A 24,636-nucleotide genomic window follows, 5' to 3' on the forward strand; every position below is an offset into this window, starting at 1 on the left:
CCGACTTCCCCAAGGTAGAGCTCGTTTTGTTCTGCTGCACCGCTCTGCTGTGGGGGCAAACGCTGCCGGTCTTTACCTAGTCGCGTTTTATACTTTGTTGCTGTTAGCAGTACGAGTACTATCAGGAATAAATTTCATTAAAAAACGGCTGGTTATGATTTGAATTTCAGAAATTAATAATTGTAAGACAAATTGTGAAGGAAGTTTGATGTGGATAATTTTGGTATTGCAATTGTAAGGAGTATACTCCTGTACGTATTTTGCAGACTTATGTGCTAATCGATATTTCAAATCCCAGAATGAGCCATCCTACTGCATACTGCAGCCCCATGGATTTAACCACATGATTTCTTTCTTGTTCCACGGACTTCCGACCATCTCCTAGAAAGTCATGAAAGCCTTTCTTTTATCCTGTGTATTCTAATTGATTGATACCGTGTGTGTACATCCATACACTTAAAATAGTTTTTTATATATTTTTTTAAAAATTATTTTTATTTTATTTCCTATTCTTAGTAGCGTATTTTATTCCTTTATAATACTGGATATTTGATGCAGTGGTGGTCTTGTTGGAAGAGAGTAGATTAGCAGAGAGCTTTGCAGATGAATCTTAATTATTTATGATAAAGTAATAGTTCCTGTTACAAGTAGTGGAATGTAGCTGTAGTTCCTGTGCTTGATCTGTATTTTATAGATCATCGTATTTTTCCTTTCCAATTACATTACTTGTGTGGTAATATTAAGGTGTGTTTCTCTGGATGGCAGATACCTTTTACAACCTAGTTATTTTCCTGATTGTTTTCATGCTTGTGAGCTGATTGTTTACATGTAGCAAACTTAGATGCTTTACATGGCAGTGTTTAGTCTTTTGATAAAATAAGACTTCTTGGAAGGTGATGTTTGGCTGAGGGCTTTGAGTTGTGTGAAAGCAGAACTGCATCTGCTGGTGAAGAGTATTTTCTGTTTTAACAGCTCCACATAAATCATTCTCCACTGTTCCAGAAAAACTTACTTTTACTGCGTAATCAGCTTGTGTCCATCTTCCTGAATTTGATGCATGTTTTGCCTCTGTTGAATTTGTGTAAATGCATAATGTAGTGGCCATACAAAACATAACTCATACCACTCTCCCCGTGCTCCCCCCCTCCCCCTGCCCCAGTGAAAACAAAGAAATTTGGTGTAACAGGGTATATAGCTCTTTATCAAGTATTGGACAAAAAGATCAATTTTCCTTTTTATTAAGAACCTATATATAATAAAAGGTATTTTAAATACTTCCCCCTGTAATTAACTCTGTCTCAGATTTTCAACAGATTTTTCCTAAGTTTATTGTCAATCTTGTGTTTGCAAATTAAATGAAAAGCTGCCTGTAAACCTCAAGTTTTCTTGGTCACTGAATAGATAGATAGGATAAGACAGAATATGAAGCAACCTAAAATAAGTAGAGGTACATTAAAATTCTATTATTTGGATAATTTTGAAAGTTCTTCCATCCTTTTGTTTCCTTTTTTTTTTTTATTTCTTGTTAATTTTCGGACGAAACTTATGAATTAAATATCTGCAAAAAAATGAGGGAGGTGCAGAGCTGAACAGGTCAATTCTGTCAGAAGTTCCTTAGAGGGAGCTAATAAAACTCTTAATCCTAACATGCTCTTAGCAAAGTCTTTAACATCATGCCTTGCATACCCAAACAATCCTCTGCTTGCTTTCTGTAAGGTTAAGATTGGTGTGTGACATGATGAAGTATACAGAGTGACTTCTTCAGATAGTTTCAGGCCATAAAAATTTTAAGGCAGGAGATAAAAATACGGTCTTCTCTGGTTACAAAGTAGTTTGAGACTTACACAGGCATTAAAAAAAAAAAAAGAAAGGATACTTTTAACAGTTGTGGGAGATCCTTGTTTTTATTTTTTTAATTTTTTTTATAATTCAGGTGGAGTTGTGCTTCAGGCTTTGAAGAGCAGAATTTATATTCAGTGCAGACCTTTAATTAGAAAAAAAGATGTATTTTTAAAAGGCAGTTATCAACTCCCTTTTTGTCTCAGTTGTTGATTGTTTGGACTATATTGAAATTAAATAGCATCCAGTTAACTATTGTTTCTTTTGCTAGGTACATATCTTCCCAGTTGCACTAAAATTAATTCAGAAAATCACAGGTTTATTTCAGTAAAAGTAAAGTGGCAATTATTGAATTGTTGCTAAAGTCAAACAAGTTAATTCTATTAAGGTTTCTGCCTTTCATCATGTTTGTCTTTTATGTGTTTATCTTTTTCTGCAAAACAGAATTGCCTTGCGTCAAAAAAACCAAAAAACAGTGGCCTGAAGAAAGGTCCAAACTTTCCATTATACTTTTAAACAAACAATCACATATATTTCTTTCTTCAGTGTTAACTCATATTTAGTTAATACATTAGAGAACCTAGCTCGTATTGGTCACACAGATTACTTGTTTACAATTACGTCAAACTTGCATCAGCACTTATTGTTATATTACCGTGTTTATATTATTGTTAAACTTAACCTTGTGCTTGGTTGCTAATCAAAAACTAGCTAGCAGTCCAGATGTTTAACAAAAATAGTATAGCTTTGTTTTCCTTTTTTCTAACAAAGTTGCTATACCTTGCCTGAACACTGAGGTATATTTTATATATATGCACACAAATTCAGTGTGTTTATGTCAGCCAACTTCACAGGGTTTAGACTTTGCTATTTGTTTTTTCATGGCAAAGTGAATGTTACCACAGGGAAGTGACAAAGATGCATCATCGGAGGATAATTTCCATTATTTTTTTCTCTACTTTATTATTTTTCTGAAGTTCTGTTTGCTTTGATTTTTCATATGTATACATCAGTATTACACAATGAAACCGAAGTGATTTCTGCTAATGCATTTCTGTCAATGAGTTATTTATTACATTTTCTATTGTTAATTCAGCACCTTCCTTTTCTTAACTCTCAGTATTACCATGAAAGAAAAATGAGCTTGCTATTAAGCTTTCACACTTCCTCAAGTCTGATGTGGACAACCCGTGTGACCTCTGCTGGGGCACATCATGTCTTTGTAGACCAAAATGTTTAATAGTTTCTTCCTCTTACGTTATCTGTTATGTTTATTAAAGTTTGCAGTCTTTCATTGTGCTTTATACAGTGGCCCCTGTTATGAATGACATCCAAGAGAAATCTCTAGAAGGTGTTTATAATAGTAATAATAAATAAGATTTAACTCGAGGCAGATGGAGGCTACTGACTTTCTCCCCTCACTGTTCAAAACCCTGACAATTTGAGATCTTTTTCCTAGAAGCTTAAGAGGGGGAAAAAAGATGTCTAGTGATGTCACTAGCTCTGTCTCTTGACCTGGTGGTAAAAACCATCACTGGTGAGAGCAGGCTAGCCAGAGGAAAGATGTCCCTAATGTGAAGATAAGGAAATAGCGACTCTTGGCTGGAGAGCGTTCAGAAATGTGTTAGAAGTGACTGAACGGTTTCAGAAATGGTCTCAAATACTTGTGGTTTCTAAGAAACATTATCTTTTTGTGTAAAAATTATATACATGGAAATATCCATATTTAGGGAAGCTGTAAGATGTTGGTTATGTTTTTAATTGAAAAGTTTCATTTTCATTTTGTAACTCTAAGTGATCTATTGATTTTTAAAGTGTTTTACAAGACAGACCAAAGGCATTTTCAATGTGATTTCTCCTAGTTGCCTTGCGTTCAAGAAAAATAATGGAAATAGGAGGAAGTAAATGTAATACCTAGGAGTTCTTTAGAAATACGTATCTTGTTGCTTAAGTAAAGACTTTTTTGATATGGATTTGATTAAATACTAATGAATGTGAGCATCAATAAATAAGAAAAAGGTAACTTTTACAGCAGCATGAAACTACTGAGAACATTATTTGATGAATGGTCTCTACAGCATGATATAAAGAACAGACAGAGAAAAAGAATACTAGTTAACGAAAATGTTCAGGATCAGTTGGAATGGAAGTAGACCAGAGAAAATGATTTGGTAACAGCTGGACTTTGAACAAGGTTTTAGTTGTATGGAATTGAAGAAAGCAGTTTGCTGTGGAACTGTATAACGAACAACCAAGCAGAGGTAGTGATGTGTTCCTGGATGGAGGAAATTGGGCAGAGAGTTGAAGATGACACCAAGATTGACCCGAGTTTTGTGACTTCGAGGGGACAAATAATAGAGCTATTGACACAGGCAGTGAAGATAGCGAAAAGGAAGAATTTGGGTAAAGATCATAACCAACCACTTCAGCTCATGTTAATTGGTATATGCTCTGTTGACTTCATTCACAGCAGTTGAGGATATGGCCTGTTGAGTTCAGCTTTAATGACAAGTTTGAGTTGGCAGGGACATTTCAGGATAAAATCTCAGCAAAAATAGGCAGAGAAGAAAGTCTGAAGTTATAGATCCTGAATTCTTGCAAGTAGGCCTATATCTTGGTTCATTGAGTTGTGATGGCACCTTAGGGAAGATGAGTTACCTATGCAAAAATCGAACAAAAAAACTCCCCAAAAACCACAACTGAGAGATCCTGAAAGAGAACAGGAAAAGAGAGAAGAAAAAACATAGCAAAAAGTCTAAAGAAAGGATAAAAAGAAGAAAGGGAGACTGGAACTTTGAAAAGCAAAGTATTTGAAAGAATCGTAATAGTGAGGTTAACTATAAGAGGAAAGTATACAAATAAACAAGAGGAAAATGAAAAATAAAAGGGTTTTTTTTTCACTCAATTTAATAGAAAACAGATAAACATATTAATTCTCTGAGGCAAACAAAATGTAATATAGAAATTGATTGGAACATAAAAATGACTTCAAATAATCCTTATTTTCAGGAAGATGTTAGGACATACAAAGATTGCATTTTCTCAGTACCGTACATTTTTTACTTGATAGTTCAAATGTTAACATGTTTCAGTATCTATATTCTTTCTTATAGAAAACATGTGCTGAAAATTTGTTAATAGATTGACATTACATTTAAAAGATTACATTTAGGCAATGGGTAAAGAAATGAAAAAGACTAAGAGTTTAGGTGAATACTGAAAGAAATTATTTGTCTTTTCCTAGGTAGTTTTTCTTTCTTTGTATAAAGATATAGATCAGTAAACAAATATATGTGATATAAATATATATTTGTCATATATTTACCCAAGGGTTGTAACATGGCATTAAAGTCTTCAGATTGGTTTTAATCTCTAAATAAATTCATTAATTAAATTGAGCTCTCTTTTATTTAAAGCTGTCTTTTGGGGAGATATTGCCTTAGATGATGAAGACTTAAAAATCTTTCAAATTGACAGGACGATTGACCTTACGCAGCACTCCAACGAAAGACTTGGCCATAACACAGGTATGATATTTCAAGCTTACTTTTAATTTATTTTTCCTCTTATTTACTTCTGCATAGAAGACAATCTTGGTTTAAGTGTAGAAAGTCACTATAATGTTTTGGGTAATATTAGTTTACACTTTAAAAAGTTATTAAACAATGAGTATAAATTTGGTTTAGGGAAAGAAAGAGAAAAGCTAAAATTTTAATTTTATTCTGGTATTTCTGATTAAAAATATCTTGTTGAATTGAAAAGCAGAAGCTGGCAGGAACCATAAGTCCACTCTGCAGGTGGTCGTGTGGGAAAGGAAATTGTACAAAGCTTTGCTTTAGTCGCCAAAAGTACCCGGTAGCAGAGCCCAGATGCCCTATGGAGAATATACATGGAGTCCTGGAGGCGAGACTGGGAGTGTTGGATTACAACACCTCCTTTTGCTCTTTTTTTGGTTCCATCCAGATCTGTACCCAGATCTAGAAGAAACACAAGAACATGTCATCCTTGCTAGAATTTTTCTTCTCTAAAAAGCAACTATTTATCTGACATTTTGGTACGTGCTTATTTGCTATTGCTAACATACAGTGTATTAGTGCCAGAAGCTGCAATCTCATTAACACAGGCAGTTGCATATTCAGACAGATAGATAAAGAGATATTATTTATGTGTAAATATGAAGTTGGTCAGAGGGCTGGAGCACCTCTCCTATGAGGTCAGGCTGAGAGATTTGGGGTTGTTCAGCCTGGAGAAAGGGTGGCTCCGGGGAGATCTAGTTGCGGCCTTCCAGTACCTGAAGGGGCCTACAGGAAAGATGGTGAGGGACTGTTTACAAGGGCATGGAGTGACAGGACAAGGGGTAATGGGCTCAAGCTGAAGGAGGGTCGATTTAGATTAGATGTTAGTGTATTGGGTCTGGCTGAGACGGAGTTAATTCTCCCCACAGCAGCCCTCATGGTGCTGTGCTGTGTATTGGTAGCTAGCAAACTGAAGAAATTCTTCACTGTGAGGGTGGTGAGGCACTGGAACAGGTTGCGCAGAGAGGTTGTGGAGGCCCCCTCCCTGGAAGTGTTCAAGGCCAGGTTGGATGGGGCTTTTGGGCAACGTGGTCTAGTGGAGGGTGTCCCTGCCCATGGCAGGGGGGTTGGAACTAGATGATCTTTGAGATCCCTTCCAACCCAAACCATTCTATGATTCTATATATGTGTGCGTGAGAGAGAGAAAACCTAATCCATGTCTGAATGAATGTCTATCTAATGTCTAAAAATATCTATGCTTTCAGGCTCTGATTTGTAAATTCATAACTGATAATTTGTAAACTTTCAGGTTATGGTACCAAAAAAGCTGAGTTACTTAGGAAAAGTAGAAAAAATGCTATTAGAAAATGTATAAATGCATAATTGAAATTTATTTTCTATTAAGCATGTTATATATGTTTCTGAACTGAGTGACTATTAAATTGATTCCTGATATGTGGAAATAAGGATCACTTTGAATCATCAGAAAGGAATTTTTCAGATCAAAGAAGCAATTTTCAATTTAACCTCTCAATATTGATATATTTAAAATATTTTTACTCTTCCTAGTTAGATGTTGTGATTAGACTATTTCTATAACAACTTGAAAATTTATTTTATCTCCTTGTAAAGCCACTTCTTTTTCCAAGGCAGGAATACCTTTCATCATTTCTAGATCAAGACTGGATTTTAGAATGTTAATAGAGTCAGAGGTTCCCCTGCCCCCCTTTCCATCAAACAAATACTTTTAATTGGCTTTGAAGGTATTTCAGGCGCTAGTTTTGCTGACAAAATGTAGAGAGCAAGGTCGGTCATTTCCACTTAAAGTGGATGCAGTCAAGTGATTTCTTTGGCCTGCTGACTCTCCTTTTTCTTCTTTCTTTTCTATTTTTTTCTTTTTAACTGCTCAGTTATTTTTTGTCAATTGCCACGGAGAGAATATACATTTCTAAGCTGTTTTTAAATAATATTTAATATTGTATTTAATTTTCTTTCCCTACCTGTCTTGAGATTTGTGCATTATCTGTTCCTGTGGATAGTGTCCTGTTCAAGGTACTAAGGATTACTAATGCATTTGGATCAATTTTTTCTGCCTTTATTGCACAAGAAGAATCAATGCAACTGCAATGGTCAGTGGGACACTGCTTTGGAGAACAAACTCTGCTGAAGTTAATGATTTTGTAATGGCTCTCAATGACCCCTCAACATTCTTGATTTTTCTAAAGACAGAGTCAGAGAACTCAATTTTACACTTTACCTATGTAATTATTTTTCTAAATTTACAGCATTTTGATTTATAAAAGGAGATTAGCCTGGTTTTGCAAACTGCACAGCCTAGTGTGCTTTTTTCCCCCTCTAATTTCCAAAAGAGTAAATTGCCAGCAGCTAGCTGATATTAGGTAGCAACAGGAAAAGGAACATAAAATGTTTGTAAAATAGCAGACAAATAAATATTTTACCTTTAGTTACAGATGCAATGACAATTAATTACCAGCTTGATTTATGAGCACTTTCTGTTGTTGACCTTCACAAGCAAAAGGTGACATCAGGTAGAAGGGTTAGATACTTGGGTATCCCGGATCCAGATGGAGCTGCGGAGTCACATTTTTCACTGCAGCTACTAATTAAAGATCCTGAGGCTCACAGGCTCTGATTCACATTATGCGACTACTCCTGTTGCTGAGGATTATCTGCCTGGATTTGCAGGGTCAGATACTTAATCTGTGAGCTTCTCAGAGTGTGGCTCTGTCATTTTATTTGTCATTTTGTCCAAGCAATACGCATAATCTTTGTAAACAAAAACAACAGTAAAGCTGATAAAATTGGAGTGTATATATTATTATGAGTCCAAACTGCCAAAAGTATCCTCCTTCTCCTGCCTGAAGTATGAGATGATGCAGCAAATAGGATATTTTTTTTAACAAACTTTTTTAGACTGTGGCTTGGCAAGGCTGTATATTATTCACATAAGACAGATTAGTTATGTGAGTTACTTTTTCTTCCTCAGTTTTTCTCTAAACCGAATACACAGGCTGTGTTAACATAGAAACGATTGTTTAATATTTTTTTCTAGAAATAATTATAGTATAAGAGTTTCTTTAAGTAAATAATGGATTCTTTGGGTTTTTTTCAGTTATGTCTGTGACCATGCTTTTAAGGATTTTTTTAATATTTGTTTGGAATCTTTAGCTATATGCCTTTTTTGATAAGATGAATGTTAACATGAGAGACAATTACATTAATGATGATCAGTACAAGGAATGGAATAGTTATATTCTCTGTAGTCTATATTAGAGTTACCATGTAACTTGTTGGAGTGTGGTGAACTATTACCTCATCTATCTAAAATGTTTTAAAAAATTTGGAAAATTTTTCTCAAGGGAGCCAGCAGCTATGTGACAGTGCAATCCAAATAATTAGGCACATTGTTATTCACTTAGCAGCCACACAAACTCACTTGCCTTATATGGAATTTTCTCATCTGTAATATGATTTTAAGTTGCTGTTTAATAAATATATTTTCTACATATATATTGAAAGTTTTTCTGGGAAGGTGGGAAAGGTCTTTTTAGCGGCAGTTGGAGGCTTCAGTGGTCCTTTTATTTCTATCTCTTTTGCTGTTGTAAAAGTAATTTGAAAACTCTCTTGTCCTATAATGGAAACTGAATTTTAAAGTACAACCTACTACAAACTTCTGAAAATCACAAAACTTTCTGAACAATTCTGAACGATTTATTGACTAGTTCAGTATTATCAGTGCATTATTCTTTCTTCTGGTTTACTGGTGTACGCAGAGGCACTTGCAGCCGCAAAAGGATTATATGTGAACGGAGTATGTGGCAAATGCATCAAATGTACACAGGAAGCCTAGAAATGTGTTGCATTTCTGTAAATGGCATGGTAAATGTTAAAATCAACTACTTAATAGCTTGGTTTTTCTTGCTCATTGATTGCTGAAATGAGAGACACATATATATGCCTGTGAGGTCTTACTGCGATATACGCTGGCACGTGATGTTTCAAAGCCTTTAGAGTGCATTGACATCTATTTGCATGCTGACAAAGAAAACCAATTTTTTTGTGGTAAAATCAACCATATTAAGTTTGTATCAGTTTTGGTTTTGTTTTTTGGTTTTTTTTTCTGATGAAACTCTGTTTACTTTCCCTCTTTCCCCTCACTTGAATTGAGAAGATTGTGGCATGTTTTCAGGAAATTTCTGTGAGAGTGAGGCTTTTAGCTGTCAATCAATATGGCTCAGAGGATGTCAAGGTCACCAGGCAGAAAAAAAGCTCCAAATAATAATTAGATGATGTAATTGTCATGACTTGTCTGAATAACAAAGACATGTTGGCTTACATTCTGGAATGCATATTAGAAAAATTTTCAGCTAAAAATGTGTTTTTATTTCATTGTCAAGAATACTTGAAGAATTTGTATGCAAGTCATTGAAGAATGTTAAACTTCCTTTAAGATGCATTGCAGTTTTTATGGGATATTTTCTAATCTCTCCAGGCTATATAGCTGCTGTAGGTGTAAGATTCCATGTTTTTAACTTTTTAAAAATTCCTTTTTTTTTCTTGTCTTTTTAAAGGTGGCTTTGGAGAGCATGGAATGTCAAAAAAACGAGGTGCCCTCTATCAGCTTATAGACAGGATAAGAAGATTTGGCTCTGGTATTTTCACTGTTTAAATTAGCAGGTTGCCTGATGTGATAATGTATCATGAACATTAATGATGATAGTACTTTAACACTTTGAAGCCTTTCTGTATTATTATTGGCATAAACAAACTATAAAATAAATAGTACAAGAATAGTAATGAAGAGATTAGCTCTTTGTTGCATTTTCTTAGAGGTCTATTTCCAGCATCAAATCTGGAAGCTAAAATACGTAGTTTTCACTCTCATATTAAAAATTCCTTAGCTTTTTTGTGTGGCTGTGTTCACAGTTATCAATTCAACTGATGTCAACATGATGTCTTTTCAGTACAGGTAGCCTATGCTGCATAGCTGCTAATTTTATGGGTATTTTTCTGGACCCAGGTGGGGCATTCTGATGATTCATACTGTGTTTGAAGCATTTATGGTGTGTTACACTGAACAAACACATTTTTATACTAATCGTACTCTTGTCAGTATGAACACAGTTGAATTCAGCAGGCCATACAAGTGGAATCCCCATTAATACTGGTTGAGTTTACTCACCATATCTGGTTCAAGGAGACAACACTTTAATGTCATGAAACCTCAACCTCAAAAAGGAAAATATTTGAAATTGCATTGTAATCATACCACATTATGTCTAAATGCATCACTGCATAATCGTGTAAGATTAAACAGAGCACAGTAACTGCCTTTGCAGATGTGCTCTGGTATATAATATTAATTCTTTATAAGAGAATTGCAATTTTAGTATTGCATAAATGCTTGTCATCTTTTGCATGCAATTTGGCATAAATTTCTTGCTTCGAGTTCAAAAGAAAGTGGATAAAAAGGTATGGATAAAATGTGGATAAAATGGTAAAACGTCTATATTAACATGTGATATGGTTCAGTAATGACGGCATATTAAGTGTAACAATAGTTGGGGTTTTTTTCTCTGAAGTTTCTACCTGTCTTGTGTTTTAATGACAAGGCTAAGTTACTTGTTTACCTGAGTGGGTTTTTAAAACCCTGAAATTTTCCATGTCATTCCTGATATACTTTAAGTTACGTGTTAGTGTTAGTTGTTACAAAGGCAGGCTTTTCCTCTTGTGTATCACGAGCTTTCTCCCTGCCTTGTGCTGTAGCTTCTTCCCTTTCTTCCTTCTGCTGCTCTCCCAGAGCCGGGGCTATGCCAAGACACCACCCCGTGCTCCTGCCCTGGCATCCTCCCCAATTCTGACATAGCCATTAGCACTTAGGTGGAATTGGTATCACAGGGGATACTCACAGAGGGAGGGTGTACTCTTCAATGAGGAGTAAGACTTCAGCCCCACTGAGTAGGATGTGTTGACCGCCTTTCAAGTGATCCGTTTTAATCAGCTGCCCTGATGTGCATGCTAACTTATAAATTGCTTCAGAAGAAGCACCTGTTGTGGTGTGCAAGTCCTTGTCTAACTATCCTTATCCTCTTCTGTTGGCACAGTAAGTTCCAACTGATTTGGGAGAAATGTGCCTGTAAAGGGATGAATGGTGGTAATATCTCTAAAAAGAGTAGACATTTTTTGGTCTGGTAAAGAAATTCTTATAAGAAGATTTATCCATAGGATTCCAAAAGCTCGTTTATGAAAAATGTATATTTGCATCCTGAAGTATTGTAGGGTCACTATCAAAATGAAAATCACATTTTCATCTGAAAATGTATCTACTGGCAATAGCTGCAGGTAATGGAGATCAGAGGGAGAAGTGACCCTCTTTGACTTTTTCCATGTGCATACAACTTTGCAAATAGTTATCTATTTTTTCCTTCTAATTCCTGATAATAAAAGCCAACCTAATACTTTAAGCACTTCTTTCTGTCTGGTGCTTTAAGGATGGTCATGCACTTGCTTTTTCCAGATCTTGCAATAAAAATGAAAGGGACCGTGAATGCCTTGATTACTTTGGGTCTGTCCAAAGTCTTTCCTTCTTTGCCGGAAAAATCCTACTTTATTTAAAAAAAAAAACAAAAAACAAACACCACCACCAAAACATAGGGAATGTGATTATTATTATTAAATTTATGTGAAATTATGTAATGTGCCTTCAAGTTGATAAATATATGTGCAAATTGTTACTGTAGATATGTTTGAAAAATGAAGCTTTAGACTCTTCATTTCAAGCATTTATCAGAAAACTAAGTAATGATAGTCTGTTGCATAACAACAATGTCCTACTTTTAAAGGGCATAAAGAAATAATCTGACTTTGACCTGCTGGAAAATAATTGTTCTTTTTTTTTTTTTTTGTGAGTGTGTGTGATCTCATTCAGTGTTTTAATTATCATTACAGGCTTTGAGCAAAATAATACATCTAAAGGAAGAACTACTGTAAAATTCTCAGGGAAAAACGAGAAAAACCGATTTCCCAGAGCTGCTACATCACGAACAGAAAGAATATGGCCAGGGGGTGTCATTCCATATGTAATAGGTGGAAATTTCACTGGTAAGCTTTGTGCTTTGAATAGGGGGAAGGAATATGAATTTTTAATTGCCTTTTTTTTTTTTTTTTTAAGTCAAGTGATACTATGGAAGTCAATAGAAGGGTTTCTGTTGGATCAGACCTGAAGTACATCTGTTCTGAAAATATTAGTCATACTTCAAAAAATTGTTCCCAAAGGCAAACTACGTAATAAAAATGTATAACTATGTTTCAGAAAGGGAAGACTCTTTTTCTTTGCCTAATATTTCTTGTTGCATGTTTGTTTTCAAGAGCCTAAGTAACACAATGTCATGAAATCTGTTCTTTAAAAAATGCAGGATATTTAGCACAAGAATATAACTAATTTAACTGGTGTGACTGATTTCACTCAGCAAACTGACTCAAATGTTTTTTTGTAATCCCTCAGTTTGGTTTTCAGATGCATACACACAGACATTATATATGACAAGAGGAAAGACTGACTTCAAATTATATAGAACTCTTAGCAGAAAACTGTAGAAAAAGGTTAAAACATTTGTTATCCCTGAAAAATGTAAACGGATCAATATCAATGTGGATGTAAGAGGTAATTGAAAACAAAAAATGAGGGAGAAAAGCAAAGATGGATGGGAAAAGATATGTAATAACATCTTATTGTGCACAATAATACAGGGAACCAAAAGAAACATGCAAGTGCTCACACATTATATGCATGTGTGTATGGAGAAACCAGAGTCCTTCCTTTCAAATGGACAGCTACAGTCAAAATCTTTGTCTGGGTATTTACATAGTACTATACCAAATATTACCTTTGCTTTAGGATTAGCATCTTCTGAAATAGTGGCAGTAAACTAAATGAAAGCATATCACATTAAACATTTTACCTTTTTCATAATGAAAGATAAATTCTAAAGCTTGGAAAACATGGCTTAAAGATAAAAGAAAAGGGCAAGATGGGATGAAATAACCTTTAATTTTTAGATCCTGACATGGTATGAACTTGCTATTTTTATGAACTTTGAGGTTTTGTTCTCTTTAAAAAAGTTTGGGGTTTGGGTGGAGTTTTTTTCTGCTTTGTTTTGTTTTTAAATTATCCTGTGCTGTAACATGGATCTTTGCAAAAGTCTGCAAGGTAGATGGATTTCTGCTAGCAAATTCATGCCAAATAGTATAATTCTTTGTGGATTTCCAGCTCAGAAACAATATAGCTGCATTCTCAGATGCTGCCTCTAAGTTAATAAGCCTTGTCTTTTGTAGGGCAGTGAAAGGACATTGCTATACTATCTGAAGTGCTGTATATTCTAGCTGGCTTTGTGTTCTGTGGTGAGAGCTGGCCTGGCTGCTTCTGCATCTAGAGAATAGTTTTGATTGTGTCTGAATGTGTTTCTCATTTATAAAACATATATTTAGGTATGCTTAATATTGTACCAAATAAATAATTTCCCCCTTTTGGTGGATCATTTGATTTCTGAACGATTTTGATGTGAAGAGGTGGAGACTGGTCCCTGTTCAAGACAGCATTATTAAAATCAAATGCCTTGACTGGTATGCCTGTTTACATGGCTTATGTTAAATCGGCCTCCAGATTTGAAGGCAGCTGGATTTTTTTTTTAATTTTTTTTTTTTTTTTGGCTAGACAGCTAGCATCTCGGGTTCCTCAAGTTTCTTTTTTTCTTTTTTTTTTTTTTTCTTTTCTTTTCTTCCCTCCCCCATGTGATCCACTCGATAATTTCATCTGGGAAATTGCTTAGCAAATATTATGTTAATGCAGGCACATAAGCAACACTATATTTCTTCTTCTGTCTTCCTCTAGTGTAACATAGCCGTGCTTTTTATTGCAGGTTTTATGTTTGCTAGAGTGGGTCAGGCAGTATTGGTCCCCTCGCACGCAGATGCGTTATGACGAGCTGATGATCTGTGTGTCCCTTTAATTGGAACCTCGCAGTACATGGGACTGCTGGGACACAGGACTTCATGATCCAGTGGCTCCTTCCAGGCCTATATTCCTAGTATTGAAATCTGATATTAGGGAACAAGATGCAGTTAGAAAAGTCTCTTATTTAATCTCACACAATTATTCTTGCAGGCACCCAGCGCGCCATGTTCAAACAGGCTATGCGGCACTGGGAGAAGTACACGTGCGTTACGTTTATTGAACGAAGCGATGAAGAAAGTTATATTGTATTTACATACAGACCATGTGGGTAAGTGTGTATGCATGGTAACAGATACCTGTGCTTTCAACGTTTGACCACGTTTGTCAGCTTTGCAGTGAATATATACTTCACAGGAAAATGAATAGATAGTTACTGTATTTAAATGATACATGTGTTCTGCTTGGCTTTAGCGTCATTGAAAGCAGTATGTATAGTAACTTTTTGAAGTTATGCCTGTCTTGTCTGTTTCTAGATAAAATGATCTTACTATATATATATACACATAGATATGAGACTTTTATATTTGGCTTTCTGTCATGCTTTTAATATTTATATGTATTGTTCTAAAGGTATTTCAGGCTTATCATTTGTTTATTCTTAGCTGTCTCCATGTCACATGTTTAGTGCTAAATTATGTATGGACATCTATCCCATATTTCTTTTCCAGCTTAATTGTTATTAATTGTACTTTTAACTCTTATATTGTTAGACTGTTGTTGCCCAGATTTGTTTAAGCACCAAATTCATGACCGTTTTGCAAATGCCTTCTTCCACATCACTGATGTGTAAAAGTGAACAATACAGATTTTATTACTCATTAGTGCAGCTTTCCATTAATCATCGTGTTCCATCTTCAGATATTTCTGCTCAGAAATGCCTCAGTCAGCTATGTTTGTAATTTATTCTACTCAGAATTCTTAATTTTTTATATATATATACAGATTTTGTATAGTGGTCTGCTCTTTTCCAAGAGCACTCACTACCTGTGGAAATACTGTACTTCTGATATTCACTTTCTGTTTGGGTTGTAGGCTCCGCAGTGAACAGCTCTCTGTCTTGCTGACTTCCTGATCTATGAACACTGTGTGTGCCTACTTCTGAATTTTTATGGGATAGGGTTGTGAAAAGAAGTTTTGGGACCTCCTTGCATTGTAGGAATGATCCTGAATGTACTTAACTGTAGCCCATAAAATTATATGTAGACTTCATGCAGACTTATCTGTTTAAATTGCTCCTCATGTTCTTCTTAAGGAGTAGGACAACACAATAAAACCCACTTTCAGACTATTTTAAGAAAGGCATCACCTTTGCCTTGGAAAGTCTCTGAGCCACAGATCCTTGCAATAGGGGAGCGTATTCTACGGGAGCACCTGTGGCCTTGCCTGTCATGTTCTTGTGCTCCCGCAGGTCTGCTGTAGACACCTGTTAGAAACAGTGCCAAATGAAATGGACTTGCATTCCGACCCAGCACGGCCATTATTTTAGTTAACAATGCAACCCGTAAGACAGGATTCAGGAATACTGACATATGGCTGGAAGAGAAATGGGAGGCAGGGAATAATTGTGATGGTTCCCTGCACTCACAGAGGTAGAAAGCAATGTGAATTTAAACAGAAGACTGTGAAAGATACAAGCGGTGTCAGGCACTTTAGAAAGAGAAGTATGGGGATATCCAGAGATCTTGGTTTTGTGAAAAGTAAATTCTACAACTTCAAAGTCCCCAAAGCCAAGCGACAGAAAATCTCTCCAGCCAAAGCACTGTTCCTTAGGCTGGTTGGTGGAGATCAAGTCACTTTAGGGCGAAGGCTGGATTATAATCAATTCGAACTAGAAGGTTGGAATATACTCAATATCTACCTTCAAAGTCACCATTATCCTTTGTTGTTTTATTGGTGGGTAATTTACAAATAATTTACAAAGGCTGTAAAACGTTTAGAATAAAAACAAGGAAGAGTGTGGCTATGAACAGTCCACCAGTGATGAAAAAACCCAGGCTAAACAGAAGGGGCAGTTGAATGACTTTTTTTGGGGTCCTGAATCCATAAGCAATTTCAGGAAGAGCCAGATAAATAAGAACGTATCTTCTCTGGGTGGATAGGAACCACTGTGCACTAACCACCGGCATACAGTGCTGATGCAAGATTTTCCGTGGAAAGAGCCCAGACCAAAGTGACACCAAACCATCTGCAAACACTTTCTGCTACGTGGCCAGTTGCATTGAAATTAATCTCAGTTCTTTCCCATAGCACCCTGCTGTGTTGGTTTGTTAGCACATTGTGTCATTATTGTTTGTGGTACCATGGCAGCTAACATTCACAGATGAGGGAGACTTTATTGTACTTACCACTGTTCAAATTAAAAACTAAATGATAAATCCTGCCCCAAAGAGCACACAGTCATAACACATTTAATGCAACAGAAAGTGGATACAGTCATATATATGGAAATTCAGGTGGCAGTATCTACAAATGTCTCAGATGACAGCATTAGCACACTAGCAAGTGAAGTGTTATTGAGCCTTTGTAAACATCAAGGATTTTCTGAAGGAGCGTAATGCATTACTTTTTGCAGGAGTTCATGGGAAGCTCATCCCAGAAGGGGAGTGATGAAAAAAGCATATTTGAAATATAGCAGCTGGTTATCAGAGATACATGACCTTCCTAAAGTTGAGAGTTTATGTGTCAGCAATGAACGAGAGATAAGTTTTGATTATCACAGACCCATAGGACTGCAAGGGATCTCAGAAAGATGTCTAATGTATTCTTAAGGCAGAAGCAGCTGTACTTAAGTCATTGCTGATATATGCTTGTCTAACTTGTTTCTAAAAACCTGCAAAAAGGAATACTTCACAGCCTGCTAGAAAATGCATGGCTTCAGTATCCTGAATACAAAAAGTGTAGGAAGTCAGGGGCAGTATTTTTGGTCATAGCTAAAAGAGAGATTTCTTCTGCTATTAAAGTACATTAACTTTTTTTCCTGTTCACCATGGCCATAGAGAATAAATTATTCCTCTTTCTTTTTTGAAGGAATTTATACTTTCAGACTGTTATTATGCCCACCCTCAGTTCTATTTTCTTTTAGGCTAGACATCACCTAATTAATTTAATCTTGCCTGGTAAGTCGTGGTTTCTAGGCTTTTGATCACATTGTTATTCTTCTTGAGATTCTTTTCAACTAATTGACATCTTTCTTGAAATTGAGAATCCAAAACTAGGGCGTGTTTGTCCAGATGAATTACTACTTCTGCTGAGCCAATGCTAATTAATATGTCTTGTAGTCTGTCCTTTCCACTTAGGTACCTAAGCATGATACCTCCCTGTTTCTCAACAGCTGCCATGTTCAACTCGTGGTTCGTTGGGATGTGACTCCAAATAACAGTCAGAGTTCTTTCCACAGCACTGATACCCCATCACTGCCTCCAGTGTGTGCCATGTTTTGCACATCTCAGGACACAAAATAATTCTGTATTTCCCTTTTCAGATCTCTAATCTGTTATTGCTATCAATTCCAGGTTTGTCTTCATGGTATTTAGCAGTCTTTTATCAGACTGCAAGTTTAAAGAACACCTTCTCTATCTTCACTTCATATATTATTCCAGCCAGCTTTATGCCCCACTTTATATCAGGGTTCTCTAGTTTGCTTACGGGCAGCTAGTGTGGAAAAATGTCAAAAGCTTTACAGCTGGATCCCTCGTTCCCATCAGAATAATTTCATCTGTTGCAATATTAAACTATAATTATTTGTCATGACATCTTGTTTATTTAACCTGATTTTGAGAACAGTTAATTACTGAAATATTGTTTCTTAGTACAGCTACAGCACTCAGTAGTTTGAAATTTTGTAATTACTGATAGTCATTTGTACCCATTAGCTGCAGATGTGACACTACGACTATAGTATTAAGATACTAGTGTTTATGATTTTTCTTCCAAAGCAGTGTACATTGGCATTAATATCTGTTACAGCAAATATTTATGCAGATAGTTGATTAGGGCAAGTAAAACTCTAATTGTAAACAAGTTCAAAACATTCTTTGTTCACCACTGCTCCTCTGTCCTTAGGTTTCTTGCTATCAGATAGGAAGTGCCTGAAGACTCAGTCAGTATACTTCTCTGTATGCAAAGCCAAAAAAGGGGTCAGCACACTGCGATGGCCTCTAGTCACGTGCTCTTTATAAGTATGACTGAATACACGATCAAGCTTCTTTTTATGTAGTGAGACAAAAAAAGAACAATTAGTCATATTGTTCTGGCATCTCAGCATGCCTTTGATCTGACTTTGTGGCAATTTTTGTTCTCCGCTAGAAGACTTCAGTAGGTTTTTATGACAAACTTTAGATGACTTATTACAATCACTACTGTATCCTCTTGGATGGGTATTTGACAAAGCTGTCGGAGATACAGGAAAATCAAATCTCTTTCATGTGCTTCCCCAAACATTGTAGACTAAACAGCTTCTGAGTGTTTTAATGTTTTGTTTTGTTTTTTTTTTAACTTGCTGGTATATTAAATAGACATTATAGGCAAGTTCTTAAGGTTGGTGAAATAGGTAAATTCATTGCCCAATGTACAGTTTTGCAGTACTCTTTAGCTTTAAGAGGGATTGCATGTTATAAAAGGTGCTCAATCACTTCTATGGAATGAGGAGAAATTCAGACTTGTGCTAAATAATCTGTCATTAGGGCTGACTCATGCTTTCAAGTGATAATTAACTCTAGAGGCTGGCGCTCTTCCTGCCCACAGCAGCTGACTCAGCTTCTCAGCTGGTTGTGTCGTGGTCTGCAGGATGGGTGTGACCAAGGTGCAGGTGACTAGCTGCCAAGGTCTAAGACACAGTGTATCAACATAAAACTGAATGAGGGGTGGTTTATCTTAATACACTGGGATAGGCAGCTGTTAACTGAGGAATGGACTCAGTTGGCTGTTCTTTGTAATGTTGGGATGGTCACCTCCATTGAGCAGGTGAAGAAGCAGCAGCCACTTCTGCCATTGCAACGAGTCCTCTTAGGACACTGAATCAGAACTCTTGGTAACTACAACTATATTGATCCCTGACAATAAGCAAATTCATCAAGCCAGGTCATAGCCAATAGCTCCTTTGTACAGAGTGAGTTATATTTGTGGTTGAAAGAGGTGTGATTTCATCAAGAAAAAACCCTCTGCTTCTTGAGTGAGATTTTGTTAATGAATTTTGTGAACTTCTTTCTCTTGCTTTGTGATGTTATGCAGTCCTAGTATGCTTATGAACTTATGAAGTTTTTCATCCACAACTTCATAGAGTCTCTGCCATGGCAAGCAGCTGTTGTGGTCTATGAGGATTTTTATATTATCATGTTCTGAAGAGCGCAGCTTTTTAAAAAAGTGCAATGTTGACCCACCCTGATTCTCTCTTCCTTCATATTAATTTAAGAGCGTTTTTGACAGTAGCTGTATTACTTAGAAGAATGAGTGTATTGTTCCAGTCATTTCACTTTCTCTCTGTCATTTGTTTCTCTTTGCTCACCATCGTTGATCAGCTAGACTGATTAAATGGTATTAGAGATTCAGAAATAGTTCCTGTCTCCAACTGTTGTCTGGTGCAATAAAGATTAAAGGGATGAGGAGCTTTAAAGGCTGCCAGTTGACTCAGTTTAAGGGGCACAGAGGTCTTGGCCTTTTGCCAAACACACCTGGGGTCAAACCCATGATATTGCAAATAAATTTCTTTCATAGATTTATTTTTTAATTTTAGTTTTTCTTACCCTTTGACTCAGTGCAATTGTTGAAGTGATCAGAATCTTGTAGGTTAATTGGATGAATCTGGTGTGTTTGACATGACACTCAACCTAGCAAATCCAAATGATCCTCTATGAGTGCACGCTGCTGCTGTTATTTTAAGGCTTGGTGTTAATTATAATTTTCTTTGGTGTGTAAAGAAACACTCAATAAATTTGTTTATAATTTCTGGGAAGTACTTGAAATCTTTCAAGTAACCAGTGTAAGGGAATTACCATGCTCATCTTCCTGCTTGTTTTTAGGTGAAGGCCAGCATTAAAAAAATAATTCTCTGTGTGTCGGGTTTTAGGTGTTCAGTATTAGAGAACCTAGAGGAATACTATGTTAAAGATTGCAGTTAATTTTTTCCTTCCGAAAAAAAAACCCATCTGGGGGTTGATGAGGTACCCAAAGTCACTACGCGCATTTTATAATGTCCAACTTTTCTTGGTTTTTGCAACTATAATAGTAAAATATCAAATTACTTTTGCAAACACCTAAAAATCTATCTGATTTATGAAACACAGCTAAAAGCTTTCAGAGGTGATCTTAAGTACCTCTGTTTTTGAAAAACAATCAACTTTTTGGTATTGTTAATTGCATTTGGTAAATTGGTTAATTAGGTATTTATTTACCATATTTTATAATGAAAACAAATTATCTAAATAACTTGATGTGTTAATCTAGCCATTTTGTTATTCTGCTATTATTGCATAGCTATTGCCTGACCTTTTCCAAGTTACAGTGCTCAGTCTTAAAAGGTTAAACCTTCTTTTGGTCCAAATGAAGTCAGAAGGATAGGAAGAGATAGGCTGTAGTTAAATTCTTGCTTTATTCTTTTGCCCTTGTGAATAGTGTCAATATAAGCAGAGCTGGAGACATCATAGAGGGTACTATTTGGAATAACTATTTATTATTTTTTCACTTTGTCCTTTTTCTGTATTTGTCTCCAAAGTATCACTGTGCAAAAATTATACTGAAAATCTATGGAAATGTTTAAGCCACCAAATAAGTCTTTGCTAGCTGAAGAAGGTACTGTACACGAAGTCAATATCATAAGCATGTTAAAGCTATTGAAATTGTATTAAATAATCTACAACCTACAGTCTTAACAACCTATTGATTTGCTTTAAGCTATAAATGTTGATTAATGTTCTTTAGTTCTGCTTTGCAATTTTTGCTCTGTAGAGTTTCCACACAATGGTACACATGAAGACTCAGCAGAAGTGTTTATACTGTTTTAAATTAAAGTATTTATTCTGCCTTTTCATAATTATGTGTGGTTATCCTAACTTTATTCTTATCAATCTCTTGCACTGGTGTCATGTTGTATTCAGATCATAAAGGTTTTGAATTACAAATTAAATTCCAGGATTTAAACAAATGTGTTTAAATGTGTTGAGTCTCCAAGGCGTATTTTGCAGGATTATAGATGAATGGAAAACTAGATAGGTTAAAATTGGTTGTGGGGTTGGGGTTGGGCTTTGGAGGGTTGTAGTTAATGACTTGGACTCAGACTGTGACTGAAAGTACAGTATTGCAGGGGCCCATCCTAGCACCTGTCCTTATTAACATTTTTATCAATGACCTATGAAGAGGTGACGGCGCATGCTCTCATCACGTTTGCAGATGACACCAAGTTGAGGGGGACCAGATGATAGGCTCAATGGTAGAGCTGCCACCCAGAGGGACCCAGGCAGGCTGGAGGAACAGACCAACAGGAACCTTCTGAAGTTCAGCAAGGGCAAATGCAAAGCCCTGCACCTGTAAAGGAAGACCAAGATAGGCCAGGCACTGCTGGCTTGAGGAGCGGCTCTGTGGAGAAGGCCATGGGGCAGCGAGCTGGGCAGAAGCTGGCAGCAAAGGCAGCCAACAGTGTCTGAGGCTGTGTGAACAGAAGTGCAGCTGGTGGCTCAAGGGAAGGGGTCATCCCTCTCTGCTCACCACTTGCTAGATCACGGATAGACCCTACATCCATTTGTGGGCCCCAGTACAAGAAAGATATTAATAACCTGGAAGGACTTAAGCACAGGGCTGCCAGGATGTTCAGGAGCTGGAGCTCTTGCCCTGTGAGGAGATTCTGAGGGTCCAGGGTTTGCTGAATTGGATAAGAGGTGGCTTCAGGAGGACCCAGCAGCAGCACCCAGTTTGTACAGGGAGGGCAACAAGAAGAGAGAGCCAGGCTGTTCATGGTGGTGCTTGGTGGGAGAACACAAGGCAACAGGCATAAGCTGAAGAACAAGAGAATTGGATTGGCTATAAGGAATAAATTTTTCACAGTGTGGACAGCCAGCCATTGTAGCAGGTTGTTCAGAGGGGCTGTGCTGTCTCCATCCTTGGAGGTTTTCAAGGCCCAACTGAATAAAGACCTGAGCAACCCTGGTCTGATTTTATATCTGACCATGCTTTGAGCAGAAAGTTGAACTGGAGACCTCCAGAGGTCCCTTCCAATGCAAATTATGCATGAATTAGTGGAATTTCACTCATATTTATTCATCTGTAATTTGAATATTCACAGATTGCATGCATTTTATGCTTTTCTATTTTTAAAATAACCATCAGGTATTGTCAGGGCCTTTTCTCTCTTTGCACAAGTTAAGGTTGGTATAGCATAATTACCATGATGATAACCTTAACATAGGTAGCAAGCCCTAGCTCATTAAGTTCACCCCTTATGGAAATGGTGACATGCTTTGCACAGAATGTGGATTACTTCACCTGATTTGATTTTTGTTTTCTACCACAGCTTCCTGTAGACTGCCAAGACAAATGCCACATCTTAGTCCTTACTTCAAAGTGTTCAAAGATAAGGAACAAAGCTTCCTAAAAGACTTGAAGTCTGGGACCTAGGAACGGTGTTGGACAATTTTATTTGGTGTATATAACGCAACTGCTTATGACAGTGAATTGGGAATTCTATACTAGAACAGAAGGTCTTTAATGGCTTTTTAAATGAATGAACTTTTCTGAGAATTAAGAGTTTGGCTCAGACTACAAAGTGTGTACTCCAGCATTCCCTCTCTAATTGGATGGGACAGTAAGCATAGTGTAGGACATGTAAAAAAACCCCAAACCAACAAAAAACCCCAAAACCTTCTTAAGGATCCAAACACTTTTCGCCCTAGGGCGAGCATGAGTGAATAAGAGAGTGTATGACCTTTGGCAGTTTCCTTATTGCACAATAGAAACATATTCAAATAGTTGAGTGACTAGTGAAAGATAAAAACTCAGGTAAAAATGATACTGAAAATATCTGTAGTGTTTTAATTATGTTTACATATTCACCTGTAGCCATAATATTTATTCTGCAAACATGCAGTCTGCAAAATATGTTAAGCAAAACCATGTCAGCGTGTCAGGTGCAAAGGTGAAAGCCACTGGGGAATCATGAGATAAAATGATGTAACTGCTCTAAATTTTTATTTTAATCTTATTTCTGCTATCTGTTGCTCCTTTTTATCACCTATGCTGTATATTTAGGTCACATCTTAAGGTATTTTTTCCATTGCTATTATTTATATCAGTGTTCACAATAATATTTCTATATCATAAATATTGTAAATAGTAATTTTGTGTTAATACAGTTTATATAGAGTGAGGGAAATACAGAGAGCAAAACACAGGTGTTCTTTATTTTCTTTTACTGTGGTGTGGAACAGTAGCACATAAACCTGCAACATTGACAATGGCACAGAATTATAGCAGGGAGTCTAAATTGCCTTTTTTTTAACTTACCTGCCTTGAAGAGAGCTATCAAGGGAAGACACCGTAAGAAATTAGTTACACATGGTACTGCACAACTGAGCCTAATTAAGTGCTTTGACCTAAAAAAGGTGATTCACACCTATCCTTGGAATTATCTAAAGCAGGAAGAAAAGAGTTAACTTATTTTGACAGGAATACTTGAGAAGCAGCTGAGATAGCAAGGAATGATTGTAATGTGGACAATAATTTTTCCCAACAGTATTTTCAAGATAGTTTCAAAATTCTTGATGCAGCTCTCCTAGGCAGTTGTATTTTCCTTTATAAAGTAACTTCTGTGGCCTTTATAATTCTAAGATATTACTATCATTTTTTGGTATACCTATCCATTAGTGCAAAACCAGTATATGCTTACTAAGAACAGGTATTATGAGCTAAAATGCCATGGCTATACTTCGCTAATATTTGTATTTTAAAATTCTGGTTGTATTAGATGCTAACAAAATTCAGTGAAGAATACCAACCAAGACTGACCAGCCAGCTAACCAAAGTGAAAAGTCTCTTTGCCACCACAAAACCTGAAAAGGAGAGACAAGCAAACGCCTGTAGAATTTAATCTGCTATTGGTATTGCTCCCGTGGCTGCTCTTCCTTTATTGCCACAGAGGCATATGAAGGATAGGACCATTCCCCACACTAGCATTGACCTTCTCAAGGACCAAATATATTCTGCTATGTAAATGTTGCATCACAAAACATGTATTTATTTTTAAAAAAGAGGGAGGAGGGAGAC

General features: G+C 36.4%; 1 protein-coding gene across 6 annotated transcripts in view; it reads left to right on the top strand.

The window, feature by feature from the left end:
• Positions 1-24,636, top strand: part of TLL1 (tolloid like 1) — a 141,668-nt gene that overhangs the window by 56,981 nt on the left and 60,051 nt on the right. For 5 of the 6 annotated variants that reach the window (XR_012835312.1, XM_075751829.1, XM_075751826.1 and 2 more), the window contains 4 exons: positions 5,256-5,366; positions 9,947-10,027; positions 12,324-12,476; positions 14,539-14,656. Coding sequence is in view for 5 of the 6 variants with exons in the window: in XM_075751829.1 (XP_075607944.1) it covers positions 5,256-5,366; positions 9,947-10,027; positions 12,324-12,476; positions 14,539-14,656 (463 nt within the window). In the remaining variant the exon portion in view is untranslated. The remainder of the gene's footprint in view (positions 1-5,255; positions 5,367-9,946; positions 10,028-12,323; positions 12,477-14,538; positions 14,657-24,636) is intronic. The other variant, XM_075751828.1, reaches the window with a different exon arrangement.

This window comes from Balearica regulorum, chromosome 4 (assembly GCF_011004875.1).
Source record: "Balearica regulorum gibbericeps isolate bBalReg1 chromosome 4, bBalReg1.pri, whole genome shotgun sequence".
NCBI classification, from domain to species: domain Eukaryota; kingdom Metazoa; phylum Chordata; class Aves; order Gruiformes; family Gruidae; genus Balearica; species Balearica regulorum.